Source organism: Oncorhynchus clarkii, chromosome 5 (genome assembly GCF_045791955.1).
Source record: "Oncorhynchus clarkii lewisi isolate Uvic-CL-2024 chromosome 5, UVic_Ocla_1.0, whole genome shotgun sequence".
Lineage (NCBI taxonomy): Eukaryota > Metazoa > Chordata > Actinopteri > Salmoniformes > Salmonidae > Oncorhynchus > Oncorhynchus clarkii.
The window spans coordinates 94077210-94102929 of record NC_092151.1 but is presented as its reverse complement, the minus strand read 5'-3'; the positions used below and the strand labels follow the sequence as shown (position 1 = coordinate 94102929).

General features: G+C 44.0%; 1 protein-coding gene across 1 annotated transcript in view; it reads right to left on the bottom strand.

Moving 5' to 3' along the window:
• LOC139409581 (ras-related protein Rab-6B) overlaps nucleotides 1-25720 on the bottom strand; it is a 159861-nt gene that overhangs the window by 67375 nt on the left and 66766 nt on the right. Inside the window, exons 3-5 of the mRNA XM_071154949.1 lie at nucleotides 9026-9079; nucleotides 6142-6247; nucleotides 4654-4765 (exon numbers count right to left, since the gene is read on the bottom strand). Coding sequence (XP_071011050.1) covers nucleotides 4654-4765; nucleotides 6142-6247; nucleotides 9026-9079 — 272 coding nt within the window. The remainder of the gene's footprint in view (nucleotides 1-4653; nucleotides 4766-6141; nucleotides 6248-9025; nucleotides 9080-25720) is intronic.

Genomic DNA, 25720 nt, shown 5'->3' with positions numbered 1-25720 from the left:
GCATACTACCCCCTGACAGTATAACAGTATACTACCACCTGACAGTATTTACAGAATACTACACCCTGACAGTATAACAGTATACTACCACCTGACAGTATTTACAGTATACTACCACCTGACAGTATTTACAGTATACTACCTCCTGACGGTATTTACAGTATACTACCACCTGACAGTATTTACAGAATACTACCCCCTGACAGTATAACAGTATACTACCACCTGACAGTATTTACAGTATACTACCTCCTGACAGTATAACAGTATAACAGTATACCACCTGACAGTATTAACAGTATTTACAGTATACTACCACCTGACAGTATAACAGTATACGACCACCTGACAGTATAACAGTATACTATCACCTGACAGTATTTACAGTATAACAGTATACTACCCCCTGACAGTAGTTACAGTATACTACCCCCTGACAGTATTTACAGTATAACAGTATACTACAACCTGACAGTATTTAAAGTATATTACCCCCTGACAGTATTTACAGTATACTACCTCCTGACAGTATAACAGTATACTACCACCTGACAGTATTTACAGTATACTACCTCCTGACAGTATAACAGCATACTACCACCTGTCAGTATTTACAGTACAACAGTATACTACCACCTGACAGTATTTACAGTATATTACCCCCTGACAGTATTTACAGTATACTACCCCCTGACAGTATTTACAGTATTCTACCACCTGACAGTATTTACAGTATACTACCCCCTGACAATATTTACAGTATACTACCACCTGACAGTATAACAGTATACTACCCCCTGACAGTATTTACAGTATACTACCCCCTGACAGTATAACAGTATACTACCACCTGACAGTATTTACAGAATACTACCACCTGACAGTATTAACAGTATTTACAGTATACTACCACCTGACAGTATTAACAGTATTTACAGTATACTACCACCTGGCAGTATTTACAGAATACTACCACCTGACAGTATAACAGTATACTACCACCTGACAGTATTAACAGTATTTACAGTATACTACCACCTGACAGTATTTACAGAATACTACCACCTGACAGTATTTACAGTATACTACCACCTGACAGTATTTACAGAATACTACCACCTGCCGGTATTTACAGTATACTACCACCTGACAGTATTTACAGCATACTACCACCTGACAGTGTAACAGTATACTACCACCTGACAGTATAACAGTATACTATCACCTGACAGTATTTACAGTATAACAGTAAACTACCCCCTGACAGTATTTACAGTATAACAGTATACTACCACCTGACAGTATTTACAGTATACTACCCCCTGACAGTATTTACAGTATACTACCTCCTGACAGTATAACAGTATAACAGTATACTACCCCCTGACAGTATTTACAGTATACTACCCCCTGACAGTATAACAGTATACTACCCCCTGACAGTATAACAGTATACTACCACCTGACAGTATTTACAGTATACTACCCCCCAACAGTATAACAGTATACTACCCCCTGACAGAATTTACAGTATACTACCACCTGACAGTATAACAGTATACTACCACCTGTCAGTATTTACAGTGCACACACTGCACCATGTCTACAAGACAGCCCTGTCTTAACACACTGCACCATGTCTACACAACAGCCCTGTCTTAACACACTGCACCATGTCTACAAGACAGCCCTGTCTTAACACACTGCACCATGTCTACAAGACAACCCTGTCTTAACACACTGCACCATGTCTACAAGACAGCCCTGTTGTAACACACTGCACCATGTCTACACACCAGCCTTAACACACTGCACCATGTCTACAAGACAGCCCTGTCTTAACACACTGCACCATGTCTACAAGACAGCCCTGTCGTAACACACTGCACCATGTCTACACACCAGCCTTAACACACTGCACCATGTCTACAAGACAGCCCTGTCTTAACACACTGCACCATGTCTACAAAGTAGCATTTTGTTTTTATCAAAATCTCACATATGGTAGCTAGCTGATCTAATCCCTGTCCTACAACCTTCTCTAATCCCTGTAATACAGCCTGATCTAATCCCTGTCCTACAGCCTGATCCCTGTCCTACAGCCTGATCTAATCCCTGTCCTACAGCCTGATCTAATCCCTGTCCAACAGCCTGATCTAGTCCCTGTCCTACAGCCTGATCTAGTCCCTGTCCTACAGCCTGATCTAGTCCCTGTCCTACAGCCTGATCGAAACCCTGTCCTACAGCCTGATCTATTCCCTGTCCTACAGCCTGATCTAAACCCTGTCCTACCGCCTGATCTAGTCCCTGTCCTACAGCCTGATCTAATCCCTATCCTAAAGCCTGATCTAAACCCTGTCCTACAGCCTGATCTAAACCCTGTCCTACAGCCTTCTCTAATCCCTGCCCTACAGCCTGATCTAATCCCTGTCCTACAGCCTGATCCCTGTCCTACAGCCTGATCTAAACCCTGTCCTACAGCCTGATCTAATCCCTGTAATACAGCCTGATCTAGTCCCTGTTCTACAGCCTGATCTAAACCCTGTCCTACAGCCTGATCTAATCCCTGTAATACAGCCTGATCTAAACCCTGTCCTACAGCCTGCTCTAAACCCTGTAATACAGCCTGATCTAAACCCTGTCCTACAGCCTGATCTAAACCCTGTCCTACAGCCTGATCTAATCCCTGTAATACAGCCTGATCTAGTCCCTGTTCTACAGCCTGATCTAAACCCTGTCCTACAGCCTGATCTAATCCCTGTAATACAGCCTGATCTAAACCCTGTCCTACAGCCTGCTCTAAACCCTGTAATACAGCCTGATCTAAACCCTGTCCTACAGCCTGATCTAAACCCTGTCCTACAGCCTGATCTAAACCCTGTCCTACAGCCTGCTCTATTCCCTGTCCTACAGCCTGGTCTAGTCCCTGTCCTACAGCCTGATCTAATCCCTGTCCTACAGCCTGATCTAGTCCCTGTCCTACAGCCTGATCTAGTCCCTGTCCTACAGCCTGATCTAGTCCCTGTCCTACAGCCTGATCGAAACCCTGTCCTACATCCTGATCTAATCCCTGTCCTACAGCCTGATCTAAACCCTGTCCTACCGCCTGATCTAGTCCCTGTCCCACAGCCTGATCTAATCCCTATCCTAAAGCCTGATCTAATCCCTGTAATACAGCCTGATCTAAACCCTGTCCTACAGCCTGATCTAAACCCTGTCCTACAGCCTGCTCTAATCCCTGTCCTACAGCCTGGTCTAGTCCCTGTCCTACAGCCTGATCTAGTCCCTGTCCTACAACCTTCTCTAATCCCTGTAATACAGCCTGATCGAATCCCTGACCTATAGCCTGCTCTAAACCCTGTCCTACAGCCTGCTCTAATCCCTGTCCGACAGCCTGATCTAGTCCCTGTCCTACAGCCTGATCTAGTTCCTGTCCTACAGCCTGATCTAATCCCTGTCCTACAGCCTGATCTAGTCCCTGTCCTACAGCCTGATCTAATCCCTGTCCTACAGCCTGATCTAAACCCTGTCCTATAGTCTTCTCTAATCCCTGTCCTACAGCCTAATCTAATCCCTGTCCTACAGCCTGATCTAAACCCTGTCCTACAGTCTTCTCTAATCCCTGTCCCATAGTCTTCTCTAATCCCTGTCCCATAGCTTTTATCTGCCGTTATGGCCGCCTTCCTTGAATGTTAATTGACTGATCCAGTCAGTCTAACTCAGGAAACTGCCTTGCACAGCACTTTATCTGCCTTCCCTAGATCAATTAGACACTGGTGAGCTTTCCAAATGGCACCCTATTCCCTATATAGTGCACTACTTTCGACCAGGGTTTTGGTCAAAAGTAGTGCACTGTGTAAGTAATAGGGTTCTATTTGGGATTTAGCCTCTGGCTCTGAGATGTGAGCATGCCGGTGGGAATATCGGCTACAGCAGAGGCAGAGGTGTATCCTAACCTATCCTCCGCCAGCTCTGCCTGCCATGTTAACGACCCAGTAAAAGGTATCATTACCGCGCCTGGCTTAAAGGTGCTGACCATCACTGTGAAGTTGGGTTTTGTTCACGTCCCAAATAACACCTTGTTCCCTTTATAGTGCTTTACTGTACCCATAGGCCTCTGGTCAAATGCAGGGCACTGTAAAGGGAATAGAGAGCCATTTGGTCTCGTGTGGCTCAGTTGGCAGAGCACGGCGCTTGCAACGCCAAGGTTATGGGTTCGATTCCCACAGGGAGAGCAGTACGGAAAGATAGAAGAAAAAAAATGCATTCACTACTGTAAATCGCTCTGGATAAGTGCGTCTGATAAATGATTTAAATGTATATAAAATACAATTTAAAAACAAATAGAGATGTAGGATTTGTTTGTGGTGGTTTAGCACGGCTGTGACAGCGCCTCTACCTGGCAGTGGTGTCATTGGGTTTGTTGGACGGGATGCTGAGGGCACATCGAAAGGCAGTGAGACGGACTAACCCGAGGCAATACTACTCTACGTCTCATGTTTTAATTAAATGTGGCTGAAGCATGAAAAACACACACAGTAAAAAGCCTCGTCTCCGCCCTGGTCCATAAATAAGACCCCTGCGCTTCTGAACACAGCATGAAATGCAAGAGGCTGCTACAGAAATCATGACTGAACGGAACGCCACACACACCTCTTATCTCCCAAGTCTGTTTTGTTGCCGACCAGCATGATAATGACATCACTTCCTCTCTCTGTTCTGACGTCGTCGATCCATTTGGACGTTTGCTGGAAGGAGTTCACATCTGTGGAGGAACAGCAGAAGTACAATAGTATTTCAAGTGGATTGAAATATCAGATATTGTTTAAACGTGCCTGTCGACAAAGAATGGTTGTGCATACACTGTATAACTTAAATATTCAGTAATTTAATTTGCATATGGTTCTCAGATATAAGATGATCAAAATGTTAAGACAATTTCTATGTGGGTTTGGTAATATTCCTATCAATCCATTCCTATTGACCTTGACACACCCCCCGTTCCCGTTCAGAACGCAGGACTGTGTGTTCCTGGGTTCAAAGGTCGTACCATATTAAAGCGACTTGACAAGAAACACCCACTGCTCGTTCGCTTCAAGGTGAAAACTTAAAAACAGCCTTCGGGGATTTAAATGTAACCTTTATTTAACTAGGCCAGTCAGTTAAGAACAATTTCTTATTTACAACGACGGCCTACAGGGGAACAGTAGGTTAACTGCCTTGTTCAGGGGCAGAGCGGCACATTTTTACCTCGTCAGCTCCGGGACTCGATCCAGCAACCTTTTGGTTACTGGTCTAAAGCTCGAATCACAAGTCTACCTGCCGCCATGTTACGGAACCATGTTAGGGAGCCAGGAAGGGAGCCATGTTAGGGAGCCATGAAGGGAGCCATGTTAGGGAGCCATGTTAGGGAGCCATGTTAGGAGCCATGTTAGGGAGCCATGTTAGGGAGCCATGTTAGGGAGCCATGTTAGGGAGCCATGAAGGGAGCCATGTTAGGGAGCCATGAAGGGAGCCATGTTAGGGAGCCATGTTAGGGAGCCATGAAGGGAGCCATGTTAGGGAGCCATGTTAGGGAGCCATGTTAGGAGCCATGTTAGGAGCCATGTTAGGGAGCCATGTTAGGGAGCCATGTTAGGAGCCATGTTAGGGAGCCATGTTAGGGAGCCATGTTAGGGAGCCATGTTAGGGAGCCATGAAGGGAGCCATGTTAGGGAGCCATGAAGGGAGCCATGTTAGGGAGCCATGTTAGGGAGCCATGAAGGGAGCCATGTTAGGGAGCCATGTTAGGGAGCCATGTTAGGAGCCATGTTAGGAGCCATGTTAGGGAGCCATGTTAGGGAGCCATGTTAGGAGCCATGTTAGGGAGCCATGTTAGGGAGCCATGAAGGAAGCCATGTTAGGGAGCCATGTTAGGGAGCCATGTTAGGGAGCCATGAAGGGAGCCATGATAGGGAGCCATGAAGGGAGCCATGTTAGGGAGCCATGAAGGGAGCCATGAAGGGAGCCATGTTAGGGAGCCATGAAGGGAGCCATGAAGGGAGCCATGAAGGGAGCCATGAAGGGAGCCATGTTAGGGAGCCATGAAGGGAGCCATGAAGGGAGTGTGTGTGTGTGTGCGTGCGAGTGATCCCCACTCACTTGTAATATCATAAACCACCACAGCCACAGTAGAATCTCGTATGTAGGAGGGTATGAGGCTCCTGAAGCGCTCCTGTCCTGCCGTGTCCCACAGCTGCAACCTCACCTGGGGATCAGAGAGACACACCTGGGGATCAGAGAGACACCTGGGGATCAGAGAGACACCTGGGGATCAGAGACACGCCAGGGGATCAGAGACACGCCTGGGGATCAGAGACACGCCTGGGGATCAGAGACACGCCTGGGGATCAGAGAGATGCCTGGGGATCAGAGAGACGCCTGGGGATCAGAGAGACACTTGGGGATCAGAGAGAAATCTGGGGATCAGAGAGACACCTGGGGATCAGAGAGACACACCTGGGGATCAGAGACACACCTGGGGATCAGAGACACACCTGGGGATCAGAGACACACCTGGGGATCAGAGAGACACACCTGGGGATCAGAGAGACACACCTGGGGATCAGAGAGACACCTGGGGATCAGAGAGACACACCAGGGATCAGAGAGACACACCTGGGGATCAGAGACACACACCTGGGGATCAGAGAGACACACCTGGTGATCAGAGACACACCTGGTGATCAGAGAGACACACCTGGGGATCAGAGAGACACACCTGGGGATCAGAGACACACCTGAGCACTGTCAGATTACTCACCATGTTCACACTGGCGTATTGTACATCACTGGAACGCATATAGTGTACACACACACACACACACACACACACACAAACACAGGCACACACACAGGCAACCAATGTACACACACACACACACACACACAAACACACACACACACACACACACACACACACACACCACACACACACACACACAGGCACACACACAGGCAACCAATGTACACACACACACACACACACACACACACACACACACACACACACACACACACACACACACACACACACACACACAAAGTAGTACCAACACAAAGTATATTAACATAAACTCACGCCCCTGTATCCCCATTGACACCTTCTCAATGTCAGGGTATGTAAAATCCGTGATTCAGCTCAGACAGACATACACACGTTACATTGAATACATTTACATTTCTTATACCGTGGAACATGACATCAATGTCAGGCCTACTTCAAATGATGTGTGTGTGTGTGTGTGTGTGTGTGTGTGTGTGTGTGTGTGTGTGTGGACCGATCACTGTATAACTTAAGGGTTTATAACCCACAAACCGTGGACTGCATCCCATTCCCTATGTAGTGCACTACTGAGCCCTATGGGGAATAGGGTGCCATTTGGGACACCTAAACTCATCAACAAAAAAATAAACGTCCCTTCTTCAGTTCCCTGTCTTTCAAAGATAATTAGTAAAAATCCAAATAACTTCACAGATCTTCATTGTAAAGGGTTTAAACACAGTTGCACATGCTTGTTCAATGAACCATAAACAATTAATGAACATACACCTGTGGAACGGTCGTTAAGACACAAACAGCTTACAGACGGTAGGCAATTAAGGTCACAGTTATGAAAACTTAGGACACTAAAGAGGCCTTTCTACTGACTCTGAAAAACACCAAAATAAAGATGCCCAGGGTCCCTGCTCATCTGCGTGAACATGCCTTAGGCATGCTGCAAGGAGGCATGAGGACTGCAGATGTGGCCAGGGCAATAAATAGCAATGTCCGTACTGTGAGGCGCCTAAGACAGCGCTACAGGGAGACAGGACGGACAGCTGATCGTCCTCGCAGTGGCAGACCACTGTGTAACAACACCTGCACAGGATTAGTACATTCGAACATCACACCTGCGGGACAGGTACAGGATGGCAACAACAACTGCCCGAGTTACACCAGGAACACACAATCCCTCCATCATCTAACACACCTGTAAATCTAACACACCTGTATATCTAACACACCTGTAAATCTAACACACCTGTAAATATAACACACCTGTAAATCTAACACACCTGTATATCTAACACACCTGTAAATCTAACACACCTGTATATCTAACACACCTGTAAATCTAACACACCTGTAAATATAACACACCTGTATATCTAACACACCTGTATATCTAACACACCTGTATATCTAACACTGAGGTGACGTTTGACACACCTGTATATCTAACACACCTGTAAATCTAACACACCTGTAAATCTAACACACCTGTATATCTAACACACCTGTATATCTAACACACCTGTATATCTAACACACCTGTATATCTAACACACCTGTAAATCTAACACACCTGTATATCTAACACACCTGTAAATCTAACACACCTGTATATCTAACACATCTGTATATCTAACACACCTGTATATCTAACACACCTGTATATATAACACACCTGTAAATCTAACACACCTGTATATCTAACACACCTGTATATCTAACACACCTGTATATCTAACACACCTGTATATATAACACACCTGTAAATCTAACACACCTGTATATCTAACACACCTGTATATCTAACACACCTGTATATATAACACACCTGTAAATCTAACACACCTGTATATCTAATACACCTGTATATCTAACACACCTGTATATCTAACACACCTGTATATCTAACACACCTGTAAATCTAACACACCTGTATATCTAACACACCTGTATATCTAACACACCTGTATATCTAACACACCTGTATATCTAACACACCTGTATATCTAACACACCTGTATATCTAACACACCTGTAAATCTAACACACCTGTATATCTAACATACCTGTATATCTAACACACCTGTAAATCTAACACACCTGTATATCTAACACACCTGTATATCTAACACTGAGGTGACGATATTGCACAGGGACAAGGTGTGGACCTGGTGTTGACATTGAAACGGCAGTTTAGATTGAGCTACATACCGTTCGGTCTTCCAAGTACATCGTTTTTGATAGGAAGTCTATTCCGATTGTGGCCTGAAATGAGAAGAAAATGGTGTTAACTGCCTTGAGGACTGTGGAGTGTTAACGGCCTTGAGGACTGTGGAGTGTTAACGGCCTTGAGGACTGTGGAGAGTTAATGGCCTTGAGGACTGTGGAGGACCCAGTACAGTATAGTAGATATGACTGAGCACAGTACAGTAGATATCTGACTGAACCCAGTACAGTACAGTAGCAGTAGATATCGGACTGAAGCCAGTACAGGACAGTACAGTACAGAATATATCTGACTGAACCCAGTACAGTACATATCTGACTGAACCCAGTACAGTATAGTAGATATCTGACTAAAGCCAGTACAGTACATAATATATCTGACTGAACCCAGTACAGTACAGTAGATATCTGACTGAAGCCATTACAGAATATATCTGACTGAACCCAGTACAGTAGATATCTGACTGAAGCCAGTACAGGACAGTACAGTGCAGAATATATCTGACTGAACCCAGTACAGTATAGTAGATATCTGACTGAACCCAGTATGGTACAGTAGATATCTGAATGAGCCCAGTACAGTAGATATCTGACTGAACCCAGTACAGTACAGTACAGTAGATATCTGACTGAACCCAGTACGGTACAGTAGATATCTGACTGAACCTAGTACAGTAGATATCTGACTGAACCCAGTACGGTACAGTAGATATCTGACTGAACCCAGTACAGTAGATATCTGACTGAACCCAGTACACTACATATCTGATGGGATTAGCCTTGTGTACAGTCGGAGCGGCCAGGCGATTGTGTCTAATCCTGCCAATAGACCTGATGCTGAACATGTACTGAAGTACTCAGAATATCTGATAGGAAGCTACACATGATTTCAAGAAGCTGCTTCTGTGCATTGCATCTTCTACATTCGTAGCAGGTTATAGCAATTAATATGAATAGCTAACGAATCTATCATCTTTACACATTATTGTTAGATAATGCCAGCAGAGTGGTAGATTAACGTCTACACAAAACATTAAGAATACCTTATTAATATTGAGTTGGATTCTACAAGGTGTCGAAAGCGTTCACCAGGGATGCTGGTCCATGTTGACTCCAATGCTGCCTACAGTTGGGTCAAGTTGGCTGGATGTCCATTGGGTGGTGGACCATTCTTGATACAAACAGGAAACTGTTGAGCGTGAAAAACCCAGCAGCGTTGCAGTTCTTGACACCAACCGTTGTGCCTGGCACTTACTACCTCGTTCAAAGGCACTTCAATATTTTGTCTGGCCCATTCACCCTCTGAATGGTACACACACACAATCCATGTCTCAATTGTCCCGAGGCTTTAAAATCCTTCTTTAACCTGTCTCCTCCCCTTCACCTCCACTGATTGAAGTGGATTTAGGTGACATCAATAAGGGATCATAGACTTCACCTGGATTCACCTGGTCGGTCGATGTCATGGGAAGAACAGAGTGTTCATAATGTTTTTTAACAGCAAACACTGGAAAACGATGACTAATACACTGGCAGTGTAATGTATTGTACATGAGGAATGGGATAGTCCAGAATAATAATTAACAGTAATCCACTAGTCTTATATTGTTCCCTAATCACTAAACCTGCAGTGTGGAGCCTCGAAGACAGGGGAGACTGTGCTATTAGAGCCTGCAGTATTAGAGCCTGCAGTATTAGAGCCTTCACTATTAGAGCCTTCACTATTAGAGCCTGCAGTATTAGAGCCTGCAGTATTAGAGCCTGCAGTATTTGAGCCTGCACTATTAGAGCCTGCAGTATTAGCCTCTGCAGTATTAGAGCCTGCAGTATTAGAGCCTTCAATATTAGAGCCTGCAGTATTAGAGCCTGCAGTATTGGAGCCTGCACTATTAGAGCCTTCGCTATTAGAGCCTGCACTATTAGAGCCTGCAGTATTAGAGCCTGCACTATTAGAGCCTGCACTATTAGAGCCTTCGCTATTAGAGCCTGCAGTATTAGAGCCTGCAGTATTAGAGCCTGCAGTATTAGAGCCTGCACTATTAGAGCCTTCGCTATTAGAGCCTGCAGTATTAGAGCCTTCAATATTAGAGCCTGCAGTATTAGAGCCTGCAGTATTGGAGCCTGCACTATTAGAGCCTTCGCTATTAGAGCCTGCAGTATTAGAGCCTGCAGTATTAGAGCCTGCACTATTAGAGCCTGCAGTATTAGCGCCTGCAGTATTAGCGCCTGCAGCATTAGAGCCTGCACTATTAGAGCCTGCAGTAATAGCGCCTGCAGTATTAGAGCCTGCAGTACTGGAGCCTGCAGTATTGGAGCCTGCAGTATTGGAGCTTGCAATATTAGAGCCTGCAGTATTAGAACCTGCAGTATTGGAGCCTGCAGTATTAGCACCTGTAGTATTAGAGCCTGCACTATTAGAGCCTGCAGTAATAGCGCCGGCAGTATTAGAGCCTGCAGTATTGGAGCTTGCAGTATTGGAGCCTGCAATATTGGAGCTTGCCGTATTAGAGCCTGCAGTATTAGAGCCTGCAGTATTAGAGCCTGGAGTATTGGAGCCTGCAGTATTAGAGCCTGCACTATTAGAGCCTGCAGTAATAGCACCTGCAGTATTAGAGCCTGCAGTATTAGAGCCTGCAGTATTGGAGCCTGTAGTATTGGAACTTGCAGTATTAGAGCCTGCAGTATTAGAACCTGCAGTATTGGAGCCTGCAGTATTAGCGCCTGCAGTATTGGAGCCTGCAGTATTAGAGCCTGCAGTATTAGAGCCTTCACTATTAGAGCCTGCAGTATTAGAGCCTGCAGTATTAGAGCCTGCAGTATTAGAGCCTGCAGTATTAGAGCCTGCAGTATTTGAGCCTGCACTATTAGAGCCTGCAGTATTAGCCTCTGCAGTATTAGAGCCTGCAGTATTAGAGCCTTCAATATTAGAGCCTGCAGTATTAGAGCCTGCAGTATTGGAGCCTGCACTATTAGAGCCTTCGCTATTAGAGCCTGCACTATTAGAGCCTGCAGTATTAGAGCCTGCACTATTAGAGCCTGCACTATTAGAGCCTTCGCTATTAGAGCCTGCAGTATTAGAGCCTGCAGTATTAGAGCCTGCAGTATTAGAGCCTGCACTATTAGAGCCTTCGCTATTAGAGCCTGCAGTATTAGAGCCTTCAATATTAGAGCCTGCAGTATTAGAGCCTGCAGTATTGGAGCCTGCACTATTAGAGCCTTCGCTATTAGAGCCTGCAGTATTAGAGCCTGCAGTATTAGAGCCTGCACTATTAGAGCCTGCAGTATTAGCGCCTGCAGTATTAGCGCCTGCAGCATTAGAGCCTGCACTATTAGAGCCTGCAGTAATAGCGCCTGCAGTATTAGAGCCTGCAGTACTGGAGCCTGCAGTATTGGAGCCTGCAGTATTGGAGCTTGGAATATTAGAGCCTGCAGTATTAGAACCTGCAGTATTGGAGCCTGCAGTATTAGCACCTGCAGTATTAGAGCCTGCACTCTTAGAGCCTGCAGTAATAGCGCCGGCAGTATTAGAGCCTGCAGTATTGGAGCTTGCAGTATTGGAGCTTGCAGTATTGGAGCTTGCCGTATTAGAGCCTGCAGTATTAGAGCCTGCAGTATTAGAGCCTGGAGTATTGGAGCCTGCAGTATTAGAGACTGCACTATTAGAGCCTGCAGTAATAGCACCTGCAGTATTAGAGCCTGCAGTATTAGAGCCTGCAGTATTGGAGCCTGTAGTATTGGAACTTGCAGTATTAGAGCCTGCAGTATTAGAACCTGCAGTATTGGAGCGTGCAGTATTAGCGCCTGCAGTATTGGAGCCTGCAGTATTAGAGCCTGCAGTATTGGAGCCTGCAGTATTAGCGCCTGCAGTATTAGAGCCTGCACTATTAGAGCCTGCAGTAATAGCGCCTGCAGTATTAAAGCCTGCAGTATTAGAGCCTGCAGTATTGGAGCCTGTAGTATTAGAGCCTGCAGTATTAGAGCCTGCAGTATTAGAGCCTGCAGTATTGGAGCTTGCAGTATTAGAGCCTACAGTATTAGAGCCTGCAGTATTAGAGCCTGCAGTATTGGAGCCTGCAGTATTAGCACCTGCAGTATTAGAGCCTGCAGTAATAGCGCCTGCAGTAATAGCGCCTGCAGTATTAGAGCCTGCAGTATTAGAGCCTGCAGTAATAGCGCCTGCAGTATTAGAGCCTGCAGTATTAGAGCCTGCAGTATTAGAGCCTGCAGTATTGGAGCCTGCAGTATTGGAGCCTGCAGTATTGGAGCCTGCAGTATTGGAGCTTGCAGTATTAGAGCCTGCAGTAATAGTGCCTGCAGTGTTAGAGCCTGCAGTATTAGAGCCTGCAGTATTGGAGCCTGCAGTAGTGGAGCTTGCCATATTAGAGCCTGCAGTATTAGAGCCTGCAGTATTGAAGCCTGCAGTATTGGAGCTTGCAGTATTAGAGCCTGCAGTATCAGAGCCTGCAGTATCAGAGCCTGCAGTATTGGACACAGTGCTGCTGCCCAGCGGGGTACCCCCTGCCTGGTCTGCCCACTCCAACAGAACTGGCCACCAGCAGCTTGATCTCGATCCCATTACCCTGTCGATGCCAGCCACTGCGGAGGGCAGTAATACTCACTCAGGCTCCTCTGGCATTAGGAGCATTACTTAATATATGTATCCTTCTTCTCTATTCTCCCACAGCCAGATCATCTAGACTCTCACTGTAACCTAATTGTCTCTAGATAAAGAATAAAGAAATATCTAAAACATAGTGCAGGACGATGGTCATCTATCAAGAAAGCTCTTTAGTCAGATTGGGTTGAAAACCCTGAAGGAGATGTGTTACGAAGTCTTTGAATTAAATAGCGTGATGAAATGAAGGGATCAAACAGTTGGCATTCCTCAATATTAGATAAAGTCATGTTGAAAGCAAAGCCACAGAGGTGTTTGTTGTTTTAATTTTGAACGGCAGAGCCAGGCATCCTCTCTGGGTTATATATAGAATGCCACACACAGAGAGAAGCACTGTGCTGCGCTGCACAAACAGACTCCCATGCAGACTAAATAATTCAGTAACTCTTTCATTATTAACCAATCACACATCATCGTTAAAGAAAGCCCCAGCTTCCGGATCCTGCATGGTCTCTCAACCAATGACTGCTGGGGGGAGAGGGAATCAACCAATTACTGCTGGAGGAAGAGATAATCAACCAATGACTGCTGGGAGAAGAGGGATTGAACCAATGATCGCTGGGAGAAGAGGGATTAAACCAATGATCGCTGGGAGAAGAGGGATTGAACCAATGATTGCTGGGAGAAGAGGGATTGAACCAATGATCGCTGGGAGAAGAGGGATTTAAAAAAATGATCGCTGGGAGAAGAGGGATTTAAAAAATGATCGCTGGGAGAAGAGGGATTTAACCAATGATCGCTGGGAGAAGAGGGATTGAACCAATGATCGCTGGGAGAAGAGGGATTTAACCAATGATCGCTGGGAGAAGAGGGATTGAACCAATGATCGCTGGGAGGAGAGGGATTGAACCAATGATCGCTGGGAGAAGAGGGATTGAACCAATGATCGCTGGGAGGAGAGGGATTGAACCAACGATCGCTGGGAGAAGAGGGGGAACAGAACGGTTCTAATATCAGGAAAGAGATTTGTTCTGAATTAGAACACCAGGCACCATTAGCCAGAAAGTGAAATGTGTGTTTTTTTTTCATAAGGGTTGTAGGAAATAGAGAACTGCATTCCAGTCGGCATTTTTCATGCTGCGGGCAGTCAGACAGACGACTTTGGAATGGAAATATTAATAATTATTAATTATTAAATTATTAATTTATTAATTATATTAATTAATAAATATTTTTATTTTCCCGCAGGTTAGTTGGAAACGGTCATCTTTTTGCTTTGTATGCATTAGCCTACCTATTGTATTAAAATAACATTTTTTTGTTGTTTGTTTCATTATTCAGACAGAATTCGCTGCGTCAACTTCTCCTCTCCTAGTTTGGGGTGGTAGTTCAAGTGTGTCTAGTATGTCTGGTCTCATCGAAATACTGTAGAGTAGGGTGTCTACATGGGGTGGAGAATCACGTGACAGTGAATTTAAATATGAAATTATCTTAAATATGATGCAACTGTAATTTACGACAGTGTCTGTCAATACATTTTTTGATAATGGAAAGAAGTGGAAGGTACTCAAACCAATAGCAATCAGAAAATGGAATCATCATTGAAAAGGAAAATGGCGAATGTTGCGTCCTGGTATTAATGGCCCATTTATTTGTCTCCTAAAAGGTACGTATGCTATATCCTCTATGCAAAACATAGCAAGTGTCGCTGTTAGCATACTTGTTGCTTCCAGTTCAGCAGACATACAGTGGCTTTCGAAAGTATTCACCCCCCCCCCCCCCCCCCCCCCCCTTGGCATTTCTCCTATTTTGTTGGGGGGTGAATACTTGGGGGGTTGGGGGGGGGGGTGTATCAGAGTTGGGGGGGTGTATCATTTCATTTACACAACATGCCTACCACTTTGAAAATGCAAAAAATAAATTTTAATTGTGAAACAAACAAGAAATAAGGCAAAAAAAATCTGAAAACTTGAGCGTGTATAACTAACTATTCACTCCCCAAAGTCAATACTCTGTAGATCCATCTTGTACAGCAATTACAGCTGCAAGTCTCTTGGGGTACATCTCTTTAAACTTGGCACATCCAGCCACTGGGATGTTTGCCCATTCTTCAAGGCAAAACTGCTCCAGCTCCTTCAAGTTGGATGGGTTCCGCTGGTGTACAGCAATCTTTAAGACATACCACAGATTCTCAATTGGATTGAGGTCTGGGTGTTGACTAGGCCATTCCAAGACATTTAAATGTTTCCCCTTAAACCACTTGAGTGTTGCTTTAGCAGTATGCGTAGGGACCTCTGTCCCAGTCTCAAATCTCTGAAAGACTGAAACAGGTTTCCCTCAAAAATATCCCTGTATTTAGCACCATCAATCATTCCTTCAATTCTGACCAGTTTCCCAGTCCCTGCCGATGAAAAACATCCCCACAGCATGATGCTGCAACCACCATGCTTCACTGTGGGGATGGTATTCTCGGGGTGATGAGAGGTGTTGGGTTTGTGCCAGACATAGCGTTTTCCTTGATGGCCAAAAAGCTACATTTTAGTCCCAGAGTACCTTCTTCCATATGTTTGGGGAGTCTCCCACATGCCTTTTGGTGAACACCAAACATCTTTGCTTATTTTTTTCTTTTTTCTGGCCACTCCTCTGTAAAGCCCAGCTCTGTGTAGTGTACGGTTTAAACTGGTCCTATGAACAGATACTCCAATCTCTGCTGTGGAGCTTTGCAGCTCCTTCAGGGTTGTCTTTGGTCTCTTTGTTGCCTCTCTGATTAATGCCCTCCTTGCCTGATCCGTGAGTTTTGGTGGGCGGCCCTCTCATGGCAGGTTTGTTTCCTCTCTGATTAATGCCCTCCTTGCCTGGTCCGTGAGTTTGGGTGGGCGGCCCTCTCTTGGCAGGTTTGTGGTGCCATATTCGTTCCATATTTAATAATGGATTTAATGGTGCTCCGTGGGATGTTCAAAGTTTCATATACTTTTTTATAACCCAACCCCGATCTGTACTTCTCCACAACTTTGTACCTGACCTGTTTGGAGATATCCTTGGTCTTCATGGTGCTGCTTGTTTGGTGGTGCCCCTTGCTTAGTGGTGTTGCAGACTCTGGGGCCTTTCAGAACAGGTGTATATATACTGAGACATATATATCATGTGACAGATCATGTGACACTTAGATTGCACACAGGTGGACTTTATTTAACTAATTATGTGACTTCTGAAGGTAATTGGTTGCACCAGATCTTATTTAGGGGCTTCATATCAAAGGGGCTTCATAGCAAAGGGGCTTCATAGCAAAGGGGCTTCATAGCAAAGGGGCTTCATAGCAAAGGGGCTTCATAGCAAAGGGGCTTCATAGCAAAGGGGCTTCATAGCAAAGGGGCTTCATAGCAAAGGGGATGAATACATACGCACACACCACTTTTCAGTTTTTACGTTTTTTAAATATTTTAAAACATTTTTTTCACTTCACCAATTGGGACTATTTTGTGTATATTCATTATATGAAATCCAAATAATAATCCATTGAAATTAGAGGTTGTAATGCAACAAAATAGGAAAAACGGCAAGGGGGGGATGAACACTTATGCAAGGCCTGCGAGATCAGGTGCGCGTGCTGTCTCAATTAAATACAGCAGGCTATATAGCCTATGTATGTGCAGTTATCTGGGCAGTTGTAAGGAAATATGTTTAGGCTATAGTTTACTACATCGCCTAGAAATAAATATTGATCACCCATATTTCTCAGTCTGAAAATCGTCTCACTCCTAAAAAATATATAGTAGGCTATAAAAACAAAATTCTCAAGAGAAATCAATTTTACCTCTAGAATGAAGAATAGCTAGAATCTTCTATGTATCTACAGTAACCATGTTATCTAACTTCCTCTTTTAAGGGTATCAAAATGGGGAGGTGGACTGTCAGGTCCATACATAGTGGCATCTTTCATGCTGTATCTACCAGTGTTCATGTATCTACCAGTGTTCATTTATCTACCAGTGTTCATGTATCTACCAGTGTTCATTTATCTACCAGTGTTCATTTATCTACCAGTGTTCATTTATCTACCAGTGTTCATGTATCTACCAGTGTTCATGTATCTACCAGTATTAATTTATCTACCAGTGTTCATTTATCTACCAGTGTTCATTTATCTACCAGTGTTCATGTATCTACCAGTGTTCATTTATCTACCAGTGTTCATTTATCTACCAGTGTTCATTTATCTACCAGTGTTCATTTATCTACCAGTGTTCATGTATCTACCAGTATTAATTTATCTACCAGTGTTCATTTATCTACCAGTGTTCATTTATCTACCAGTGTTAATTTATCTACCAGTGTTAATGTATCTACCAGTATTAATTTATCTACCAGTGTTCATTTATCTACCAGTGTTCATTTATCTACCAGTGTTCATGTATCTACCAGTGTTCATTTATCTACCAGTGTTCATTTATCTACCAGTGTTCATTTATCTACCAGTGTTAATTTATCTACCAGTGTTAATGTATCTACCAGTATTAATTTATCTACCAGTGTTCATTTATCTACCAGTGTTCATTTATCTACCAGTGTTCATGTATCTACCAGTGTTCATTTATCTACCAGTGTTCATTTATCTACCAGTGTTAATTTATCTACCAGTGTTAATTTATCTACCAGTGTTCATTTATCTACCAGTGTTCATTTATCTACCAGTGTTCATTTATCTACCAGTGTTCATGTATCTACCAGTGTTCATGTATCTACCAGTATTAATTTATCTACCAGTGTTCATTTATCTACCAGTGTTCATTTATCTACCAGTGTTCATGTATCTACCAGTGTTCATGTATCTACCAGTGTTCATTTATCTACCAGTGTTCATGTATCTACCAGTGTTCATGTATCTACCAGTATTAATGTATCTACCAGTGTTCATTTATCTACCAGTGTTCATTTATCTACCAGTGTTAATGTATCTACCAGTGTTCATTTATCTACCAGTATTAATGTATCTACCAGTGTTCATTTATCTACCAGTGTTCATTTATCTACCAGTGTTCATGTATCTACCAGTGTTCATTTATCTACCAGTGTTCATTTATCTACCAGTGTTCATTTATCTACCAGTGTTCATTTATCTACCAGTGTTAATTTATCTACCAGTATTAATTTATCTACCAGTGTTAATTTATCTACCAGTGTTCATTTATCTACCAGTGTTCATTTATCTACCAGTATTAATTTATCTACCAGTGTTAATTTATCTACCCGTATTAATTTATCTACCAGTGTTAATTTATCTACCAGTATTAATTTATCTACCAGTGTTAATTTATCTACCAGTATTAATTTATCTACCAGTGTTAATGTATCTACGAGTATTAATTTATCTACCAGTGTTAATTTATCTACCAGTATTAATTTATCTACCAGTGTTAATTTATCTACCAGTGTTAATTTATCTACCAGTGTTAATTTATCTACCAGTATTAATTTATCTACCAGTGTTAATTTATCTACCAGTATTAATTTATCTACCAGTGTTAATGTATCTACCAGTATTAATTTATCTACCAGTGTTAATGTATCTACCAGTATTGGTGGAGCTAAGTCAGACAACCAGGAATCAATAGGACCATTTCTCTGATAACAACCAATGGCATTGGCCTTGGAATGTTCCAGCCAACAACTTTTTTTCTTCTCAATCATTGATTACCTTAAAAAAAAAAGAAAAAGGAACTGTAGCTTCAGAACAGAAGGCCGGGATGACATAAAAGGCGGGTTTATACTTGGTCTAACGTCGTGTCTGTAGACAAATGAGAATTCGACAAGTGTCTCTGGTCAAAATAACATTACATTTATACTCTGTCTGTTAGACCGTCAATGTGAGTTTCTGTTTTCTTGTCGCACAGACATGAAACAGTTTCAACGTTGACTCTGTCGTTGCGACGGCGTCAATAAATTCTACAGACAGAATGTTCTGCTTTTTTGTGTTGTCACATTCACAACTGTAAATTAGCCTTTTTTTGTGTGTTTTTTTGCTTGTCATTACCTTGTAAATAATGATCTTGTAATTCATTATTGTTATAGATATGTTGTGCTCATCATTTTTTCATCATCACAGGCTAGCCAGCTAGCTAGCTAACAAGCTAGCAATGAACCAAAACATTTTTTCAAAAGTTGCTTTTAGTTGCCTGGCTTGCTAGATGAACATATTGTAGTTACATTTTTAAACAGATTTGTTTATTTGTGTTCAAACAGAGCAGGTATGCTATTCGAACCGCCAGTCTGCCGATGTCATGCAAACTGTCGTTTTTGGTGTTTAGAATTTTGTTCCTAACGACGACGACAAGTTTGATGTCGGACTGCAATAGAATGTCCATGATGTCACTGGGACAACTGTCCACAAACATGTGGACAGACGGACTGTAAACCAACCTTCTGATGTACATTTAAAGACATGTACGGTATACCACAGCATAGTCAGTACAGTCGACAGTTGGGAGTCTAATCAATACGCTTCTGAGTCCACCCTGCAAGGTCTTAAAAAAGTTATATATTGACGTGTGATAGACAGATTTGAATGCAACACATCCTGTTGTATCGACCGGTGCGTAACTACGGTTGCATGTCAAACAAACGCAGACACAGGCAGAACTAGTTGTCTGGCCCGAACAGAGAATACAGTTGTCTGTTTGATAGAAGAGGATATGGAGCACTCTGTGCCTCCAGCAGCAGACAGGATCAATGGACCTATTGGAGATCACTACCCTGACCAATAGGGTGTGTCTGAAATGACACCCTATATCCCCTACGTAAGTGCACTACGTTTTTACCAAAGCCCTAATACAGACCCTGTTCAAACGTAGTGCGCTATATAGGGACTAATGTGCCATTAAGTCAACACCCATAGACTACCCTACTGTCTAATAGGTCTCCTGTCCCGACCCATTTTCTAAATGGCCCCGGTATCCAGGACGATCCTGTAGTAACCAATCAGACTCGGCACTTCAAGAGCCTGAACGACTTCTACTAGAGAGCACGGTTCAGTTTACACCTGCTGCCTAATTTCCTCCGTTGTAGAAGCTCTGAGTCGTCACGACGACGCAAAGAGACTGTGATGTCACAGCACCACTACACACACACACACACACACACGGGAGTTAGACACACAGAGTTTCTTATGGAACTAAAACAACAACAAAAAATAAGGGCTTTAGGTGGTGGGCGTGGCAGGAGCCGTGGTATGTACTGGTATGTACTGGTATGTACTGGTATGTAACAGTACGGGCAGGGAGAAGGCTAGTGACGTCATCCGGGAGATCAGGCAATAGGAAATCCGATAGGCTAAAGTACAGGCAGGGAATAGGCAATTTATTTATTTTATTTATTTTTATTTCACCTTTATTTAACCAGGTAGGCTAGTTGAGAACAAGTTCTCATTTACAACTGCGACCTGGCCAAGATAAAGCATAGCAGTGTGAACAGACAACAACACAGAGTTACACATGGAAGAAACAATTAACAAGTCAATAACACAGTAGAAAAAAAATAGAGTCTATATACATTGTGTGCAAAAGGCTTGAGGAGGTAGGCGAATAATTACAATTTAGCAGATTAACACTGGAGTGATAAATGATCAGATGGTCATGTACAGGTAGAGATATTGGTGTGCAAAAGAGCAGAAAAGTAAATAAATATAAACAGTATGGGGATGAGGTAGGTAAAATTGGGTGGGCTATTTACCGATAGACTATGTACAGCAGGTACACAAAAGGTGTCGTTAGTGAGGCAGGCGAAAACTATCATACACAGGAGGATTAAATTACAGGGAAAACCATGAGCACCAACTAGGAGTCACAAAACAAACAATACCTCACAATGATGGGGTGCAAAGAACTGAACTAAATAGTGTGTGATAATGACACACAGGTGTGTGAACAGGTGATCAGAATTCAGGTGATTGGGATCTGGAGAGTGAGCTGCGTTCAGGGGATCTACGTGTTTGAGAGTGTGATCTGGACAGTGAGCTGAGTTCAGGGGATCTACGTGTTTGAGAGTGTGATCTGGAGAGTGAGCTGAGTTCAGGGGATCTATGTGTTTGAGAGTGTGATCTGGAGAGTGAGCTGAGTTCAGGGGATCTATGTGTTTGAGAGTGTGATCTGGAGAGTGAGCTGAGTTCAGGGGATCTATGTGTTTGAGAGTGGGATCTGGACAGTGAGCTGAGTTCAGGGGATCTATGTGTTTGAGAGTGTGAGTTGGAGAGTGAGCTGAGTTCAGGGGATCTATGTGTTTGAGAGTGTGATCTGGAGAGTGAGCTGCATTTAGGGGATCTATGTGTTTGAGAGTGGGATCTGGAGAGTGAGCTGAGTTCAGGGGATCTATGTGTTTGAGAGTGGGATCTGGAGAGTGAGCTGTGTTTAGGGGATCTATGTGTTTGTGAGTTGGAGAGTGAGCTGAGTTCAGGGGATCTATGTGTTTGAGTGTTGGAGAGTGAGCTGAGTTCAGGGGATCTATGTGTTTGAGAGTGTGATCTGGAGAGTGAGCTGAGTTCATGGGATCTATGTGTTTGAGAGTGTGATCTGGAGAGTGAGCTGAGTTTAGGGGATCTATGTGTTTGAGAGTGGGATCTGGAGAGTGAGCTGTGTTTAGGGGATCTATGTGTTTGTGAGTTGGAGAGTGAGCTGAGTTCAGGGGATCTATGTGTTTTAGAGTGTCATCTGGAGAGTGAGCTGAGTTCAGCGGATCTATGTGTTTGAGAGTGTGATCTGGAGAGTGAGCTGAGTCCAGGGGATCTATGTGTTTGAGAGTGTGATCTGGAGAGTGAGCTGAGTTCAGGGGATCTATGTGTTTGAGAGTGGGATCTGGAGAGTGAGCTGTGTTTAGGGGATCTATGTGTTTGTGAGTTGGAGAGTGAGCTGAGTTCAGGGGATCTATGTGTTTGAGAGTGTGATCTGGAGAGTGAGCTGAGTTCAGGGGATCTATGTGTTTGAGAGTGGGATCTGGAGAGTGAGCTGTGTTTAGGGGATCTATGTATTTGAGAGTGTGATCTGGAGAGTGAGCTGCGTTCAGGGGATCTATGTGTTTGAGAGTGTGATCTGGAGAGTGAGCTGAGTTCAGGGGATCTACGTGTTTGAGAGTGTGATCTGGAGAGTGAGCTGAGTTCAGGGGATCTATGTGTTTGAGAGTGTGATCTGGAGAGTGAGCTGAGTTCAGGGGATCTACGTGTTTGAGAGTGTGATCTGGAGAGTGAGCTGAGTTCAGGGAATCTGAGTGTTTGAGAGTGTGATCTGGAGAGTGAGCTGAGTTCAGGGGATCTGTGTGTTTGAGAGTGATCTGGAGAGTGAGCTGAGTTCAGGGAATATGTGTGTTTGAGAGTGGGATCTGGAGAGTGAGCTGAGTTCAGGGGATCTACGTGTTTGAGGGTGTGATCTGGAGAGTGAGCTGAGTTCAGGGGATCTATGTGTTTGAGAGTGTGATCTGGAGAGTGAGCTGAGTTCAGGGGATCTACGTGAGAGTGTGATCTGGAGAGTGAGCTGAGTTCAGGGGATCTACGTGAGAGTGTGATCTGGAGAGTGAGCTGAGTTCAGGGGATCTATGTGTTTGAGAGTGTGATCTGGAGAGTGAGCTGAGTTCAGGGGATCTACGTGTTTGAGAGTGTGAGTTGGAGAGTGAGCTGAGTTCAGGGGATCTACGTGAGAGTGTGATCTGGAGAGTGAGCTGAGTTCAGGGGATCTACGTGTTTGAGAGTGTGATCTGGAGAGTGACCTGCGTTCAGGGGATCTACGTGTTTGAGAGTGTGAGTTGGAGAGTGAGCTGAGTTCAGGGGATCTACTTGTTTGAGAGTGTGATCTGGAGAGTGAGCTGAGTTCAGGGGATCTACGTGTTTGAGAGTGTGATCTGGAGAGTGAGCTGAGTTCAGGGGATCTACGTGTTTGAGAGTGTGATCTGGAGAGTGAGCTGAGTTCAGGGAATCTGTGTGTTTGAGAGTGTGATCTGGAGAGTGAGCTGAGTTCAGGGGATCTGTGTGTTTGAGAGTGTGATCTGGAGAGTGAGCTGAGTTCAGGGAATCTGTGTGTTTGAGAGTGTGATCTGGAGAGTGAGCTGAGTTCAGGGGATCTGTGTGTTTGAGAGTGTGATCTGGAGAGTGAGCTGAGTTCAGGGGATCTATGTGTTTGAGAGTGTGATCTGGAGAGTGAGCTGAGTTCAGGGGATCTATGTGTTTGTGAGTTGGAGAGTGAGCTGAGTTCAGGGGATCTATGTGTTTGAGAGTGTGATCTGGAGAGTGAGCTGAGTTCAGGGGATCTATGTGTTTGAGAGTGTGATCTGGAGAGTGAGCTGAGTTCAGGGGATCTATGTGTTTGAGAGTGTGATCTGGAGAGTGAGCTGAGTTCAGGGGATCTACGTGTTTGAGAGTGTGATCTGGAGAGTGAGCTGAGTTCAGGGGATCTATGTGTTTGAGAGTGTGATCTGGAGAGTGAGCTGAGTTCAGGGGATCTATGTGTTTGAGAGTGTGATCTGGAGAGTGAGCTGAGTTCAGGGGATCTACGTGTTTGAGAGTGTGATCTGGAGAGTGAGCTGAGTTCAGGGGATCTATGTGTTTGAGAGTGTGATCTGGAGAGTGAGCTGAGTTCAGGGGATCTATGTGTTTGTGAGTTGGAGAGTGAGCTGAGTTCAGGGGATCTATGTGTTTGAGAGTGTGATCTGGAGAGTGAGCTGAGTTCAGGGGATCTATGTGTTTGAGAGTGTGATCTGGAGAGTGAGCTGAGTTCAGGGGATCTATGTGTTTGAGAGTGTGATCTGGAGAGTGAGCTGAGTTCAGGGGATCTACGTTTTTGAGAGTGTGATCTGGAGAGTGAGCTGAGTTCAGGGGATCTATGTGTTTGAGAGTGTGATCTGGAGAGTGAGCTGAGTTCAGGGGATCTATGTGTTTGAGAGTGTGATCTGGAGAGTGAGCTGAGTTCAGGGGATCTACGTGTTTGAGAGTGTGATCTGGAGAGTGAGCTGAGTTCAGGGGATCTATGTGTTTGAGAGTGGGATCTGGAGAGTGAGCTGAGTTCAGGGGATCTATGTGTTTGAGAGTGTGATCTGGAGAGTGAGCTGAGTTCAGGGGATCTATGTGTTTGAGAGTGTGATCTGGAGAGTGAGCTGAGTTCAGGGGATCTATGTGTTTGAGAGTGTGATCTGGAGAGTGAGCTGAGTTCAGGGGATCTACGTGTTTGAGAGTGTGATCTGGAGAGTGAGCTGAGTTCAGAGGATCTATGTGTTTGAGAGTGTGATCTGGAGAGTGAGCTGAGTTCAGGGGATCTACGTGTTTGAGAGTGTGATCTGGAGAGTGAGCTGAGTTCAGGGGATCTACGTGTTTGAGAGTGTGATCTGGAGAGTGAGCTGAGTTCAGGGGATCTACGTGTTTGAGAGTGTGATCTGGAGAGTGAGCTGAGTTCAGGGGATCTACGTGTTTGAGAGTGTGAGTTGGAAGCAGACATTACCGTTTTAGTCATTTTAGTTAACATTGAAAGCAGTTTACTATATCCAGAAAATTCATGCACAAAAAATATATCTATACAATATATATATATATATATAAAAAAAAATCTGTTATTTATTTTTATTTTTTCATTTTTTTTTTCACTGTTTGGACAAAAAAACGCTCAAAGATTTAAATCCCTGCATAATACACAGGGAGTCTGAATGATATAGCTCTTCATCATGTCTCCCCACGGCCAACTCCCAAACACACACACAGTTCAAGACAACGTATTCCATATTTAGAGCCATGATTTCAGATTGCTCAAGTGAACAGAAAACCTGTTTTTCTTTGAAAAACAGATAACGCAACCACCTCACGGGTACAACGCCTCTCCCCTTATTTAAAACCTATATGTTTTGTGAGTATGTATTGATACATAGGCTGCAGTATGTGGTGTGACATTTTAAATGTATGTAGTTCTGTCCTTGAGCTGTTCTTGTCTATTAATGTTCTGTATTATGTCATGTTTCATGTGGACCCCAGGAAGAGTAGCTGCTGCTTTCACTACAGCTAATGGGGATCCTAATAACATACTACATGCACGCACTACACCGGC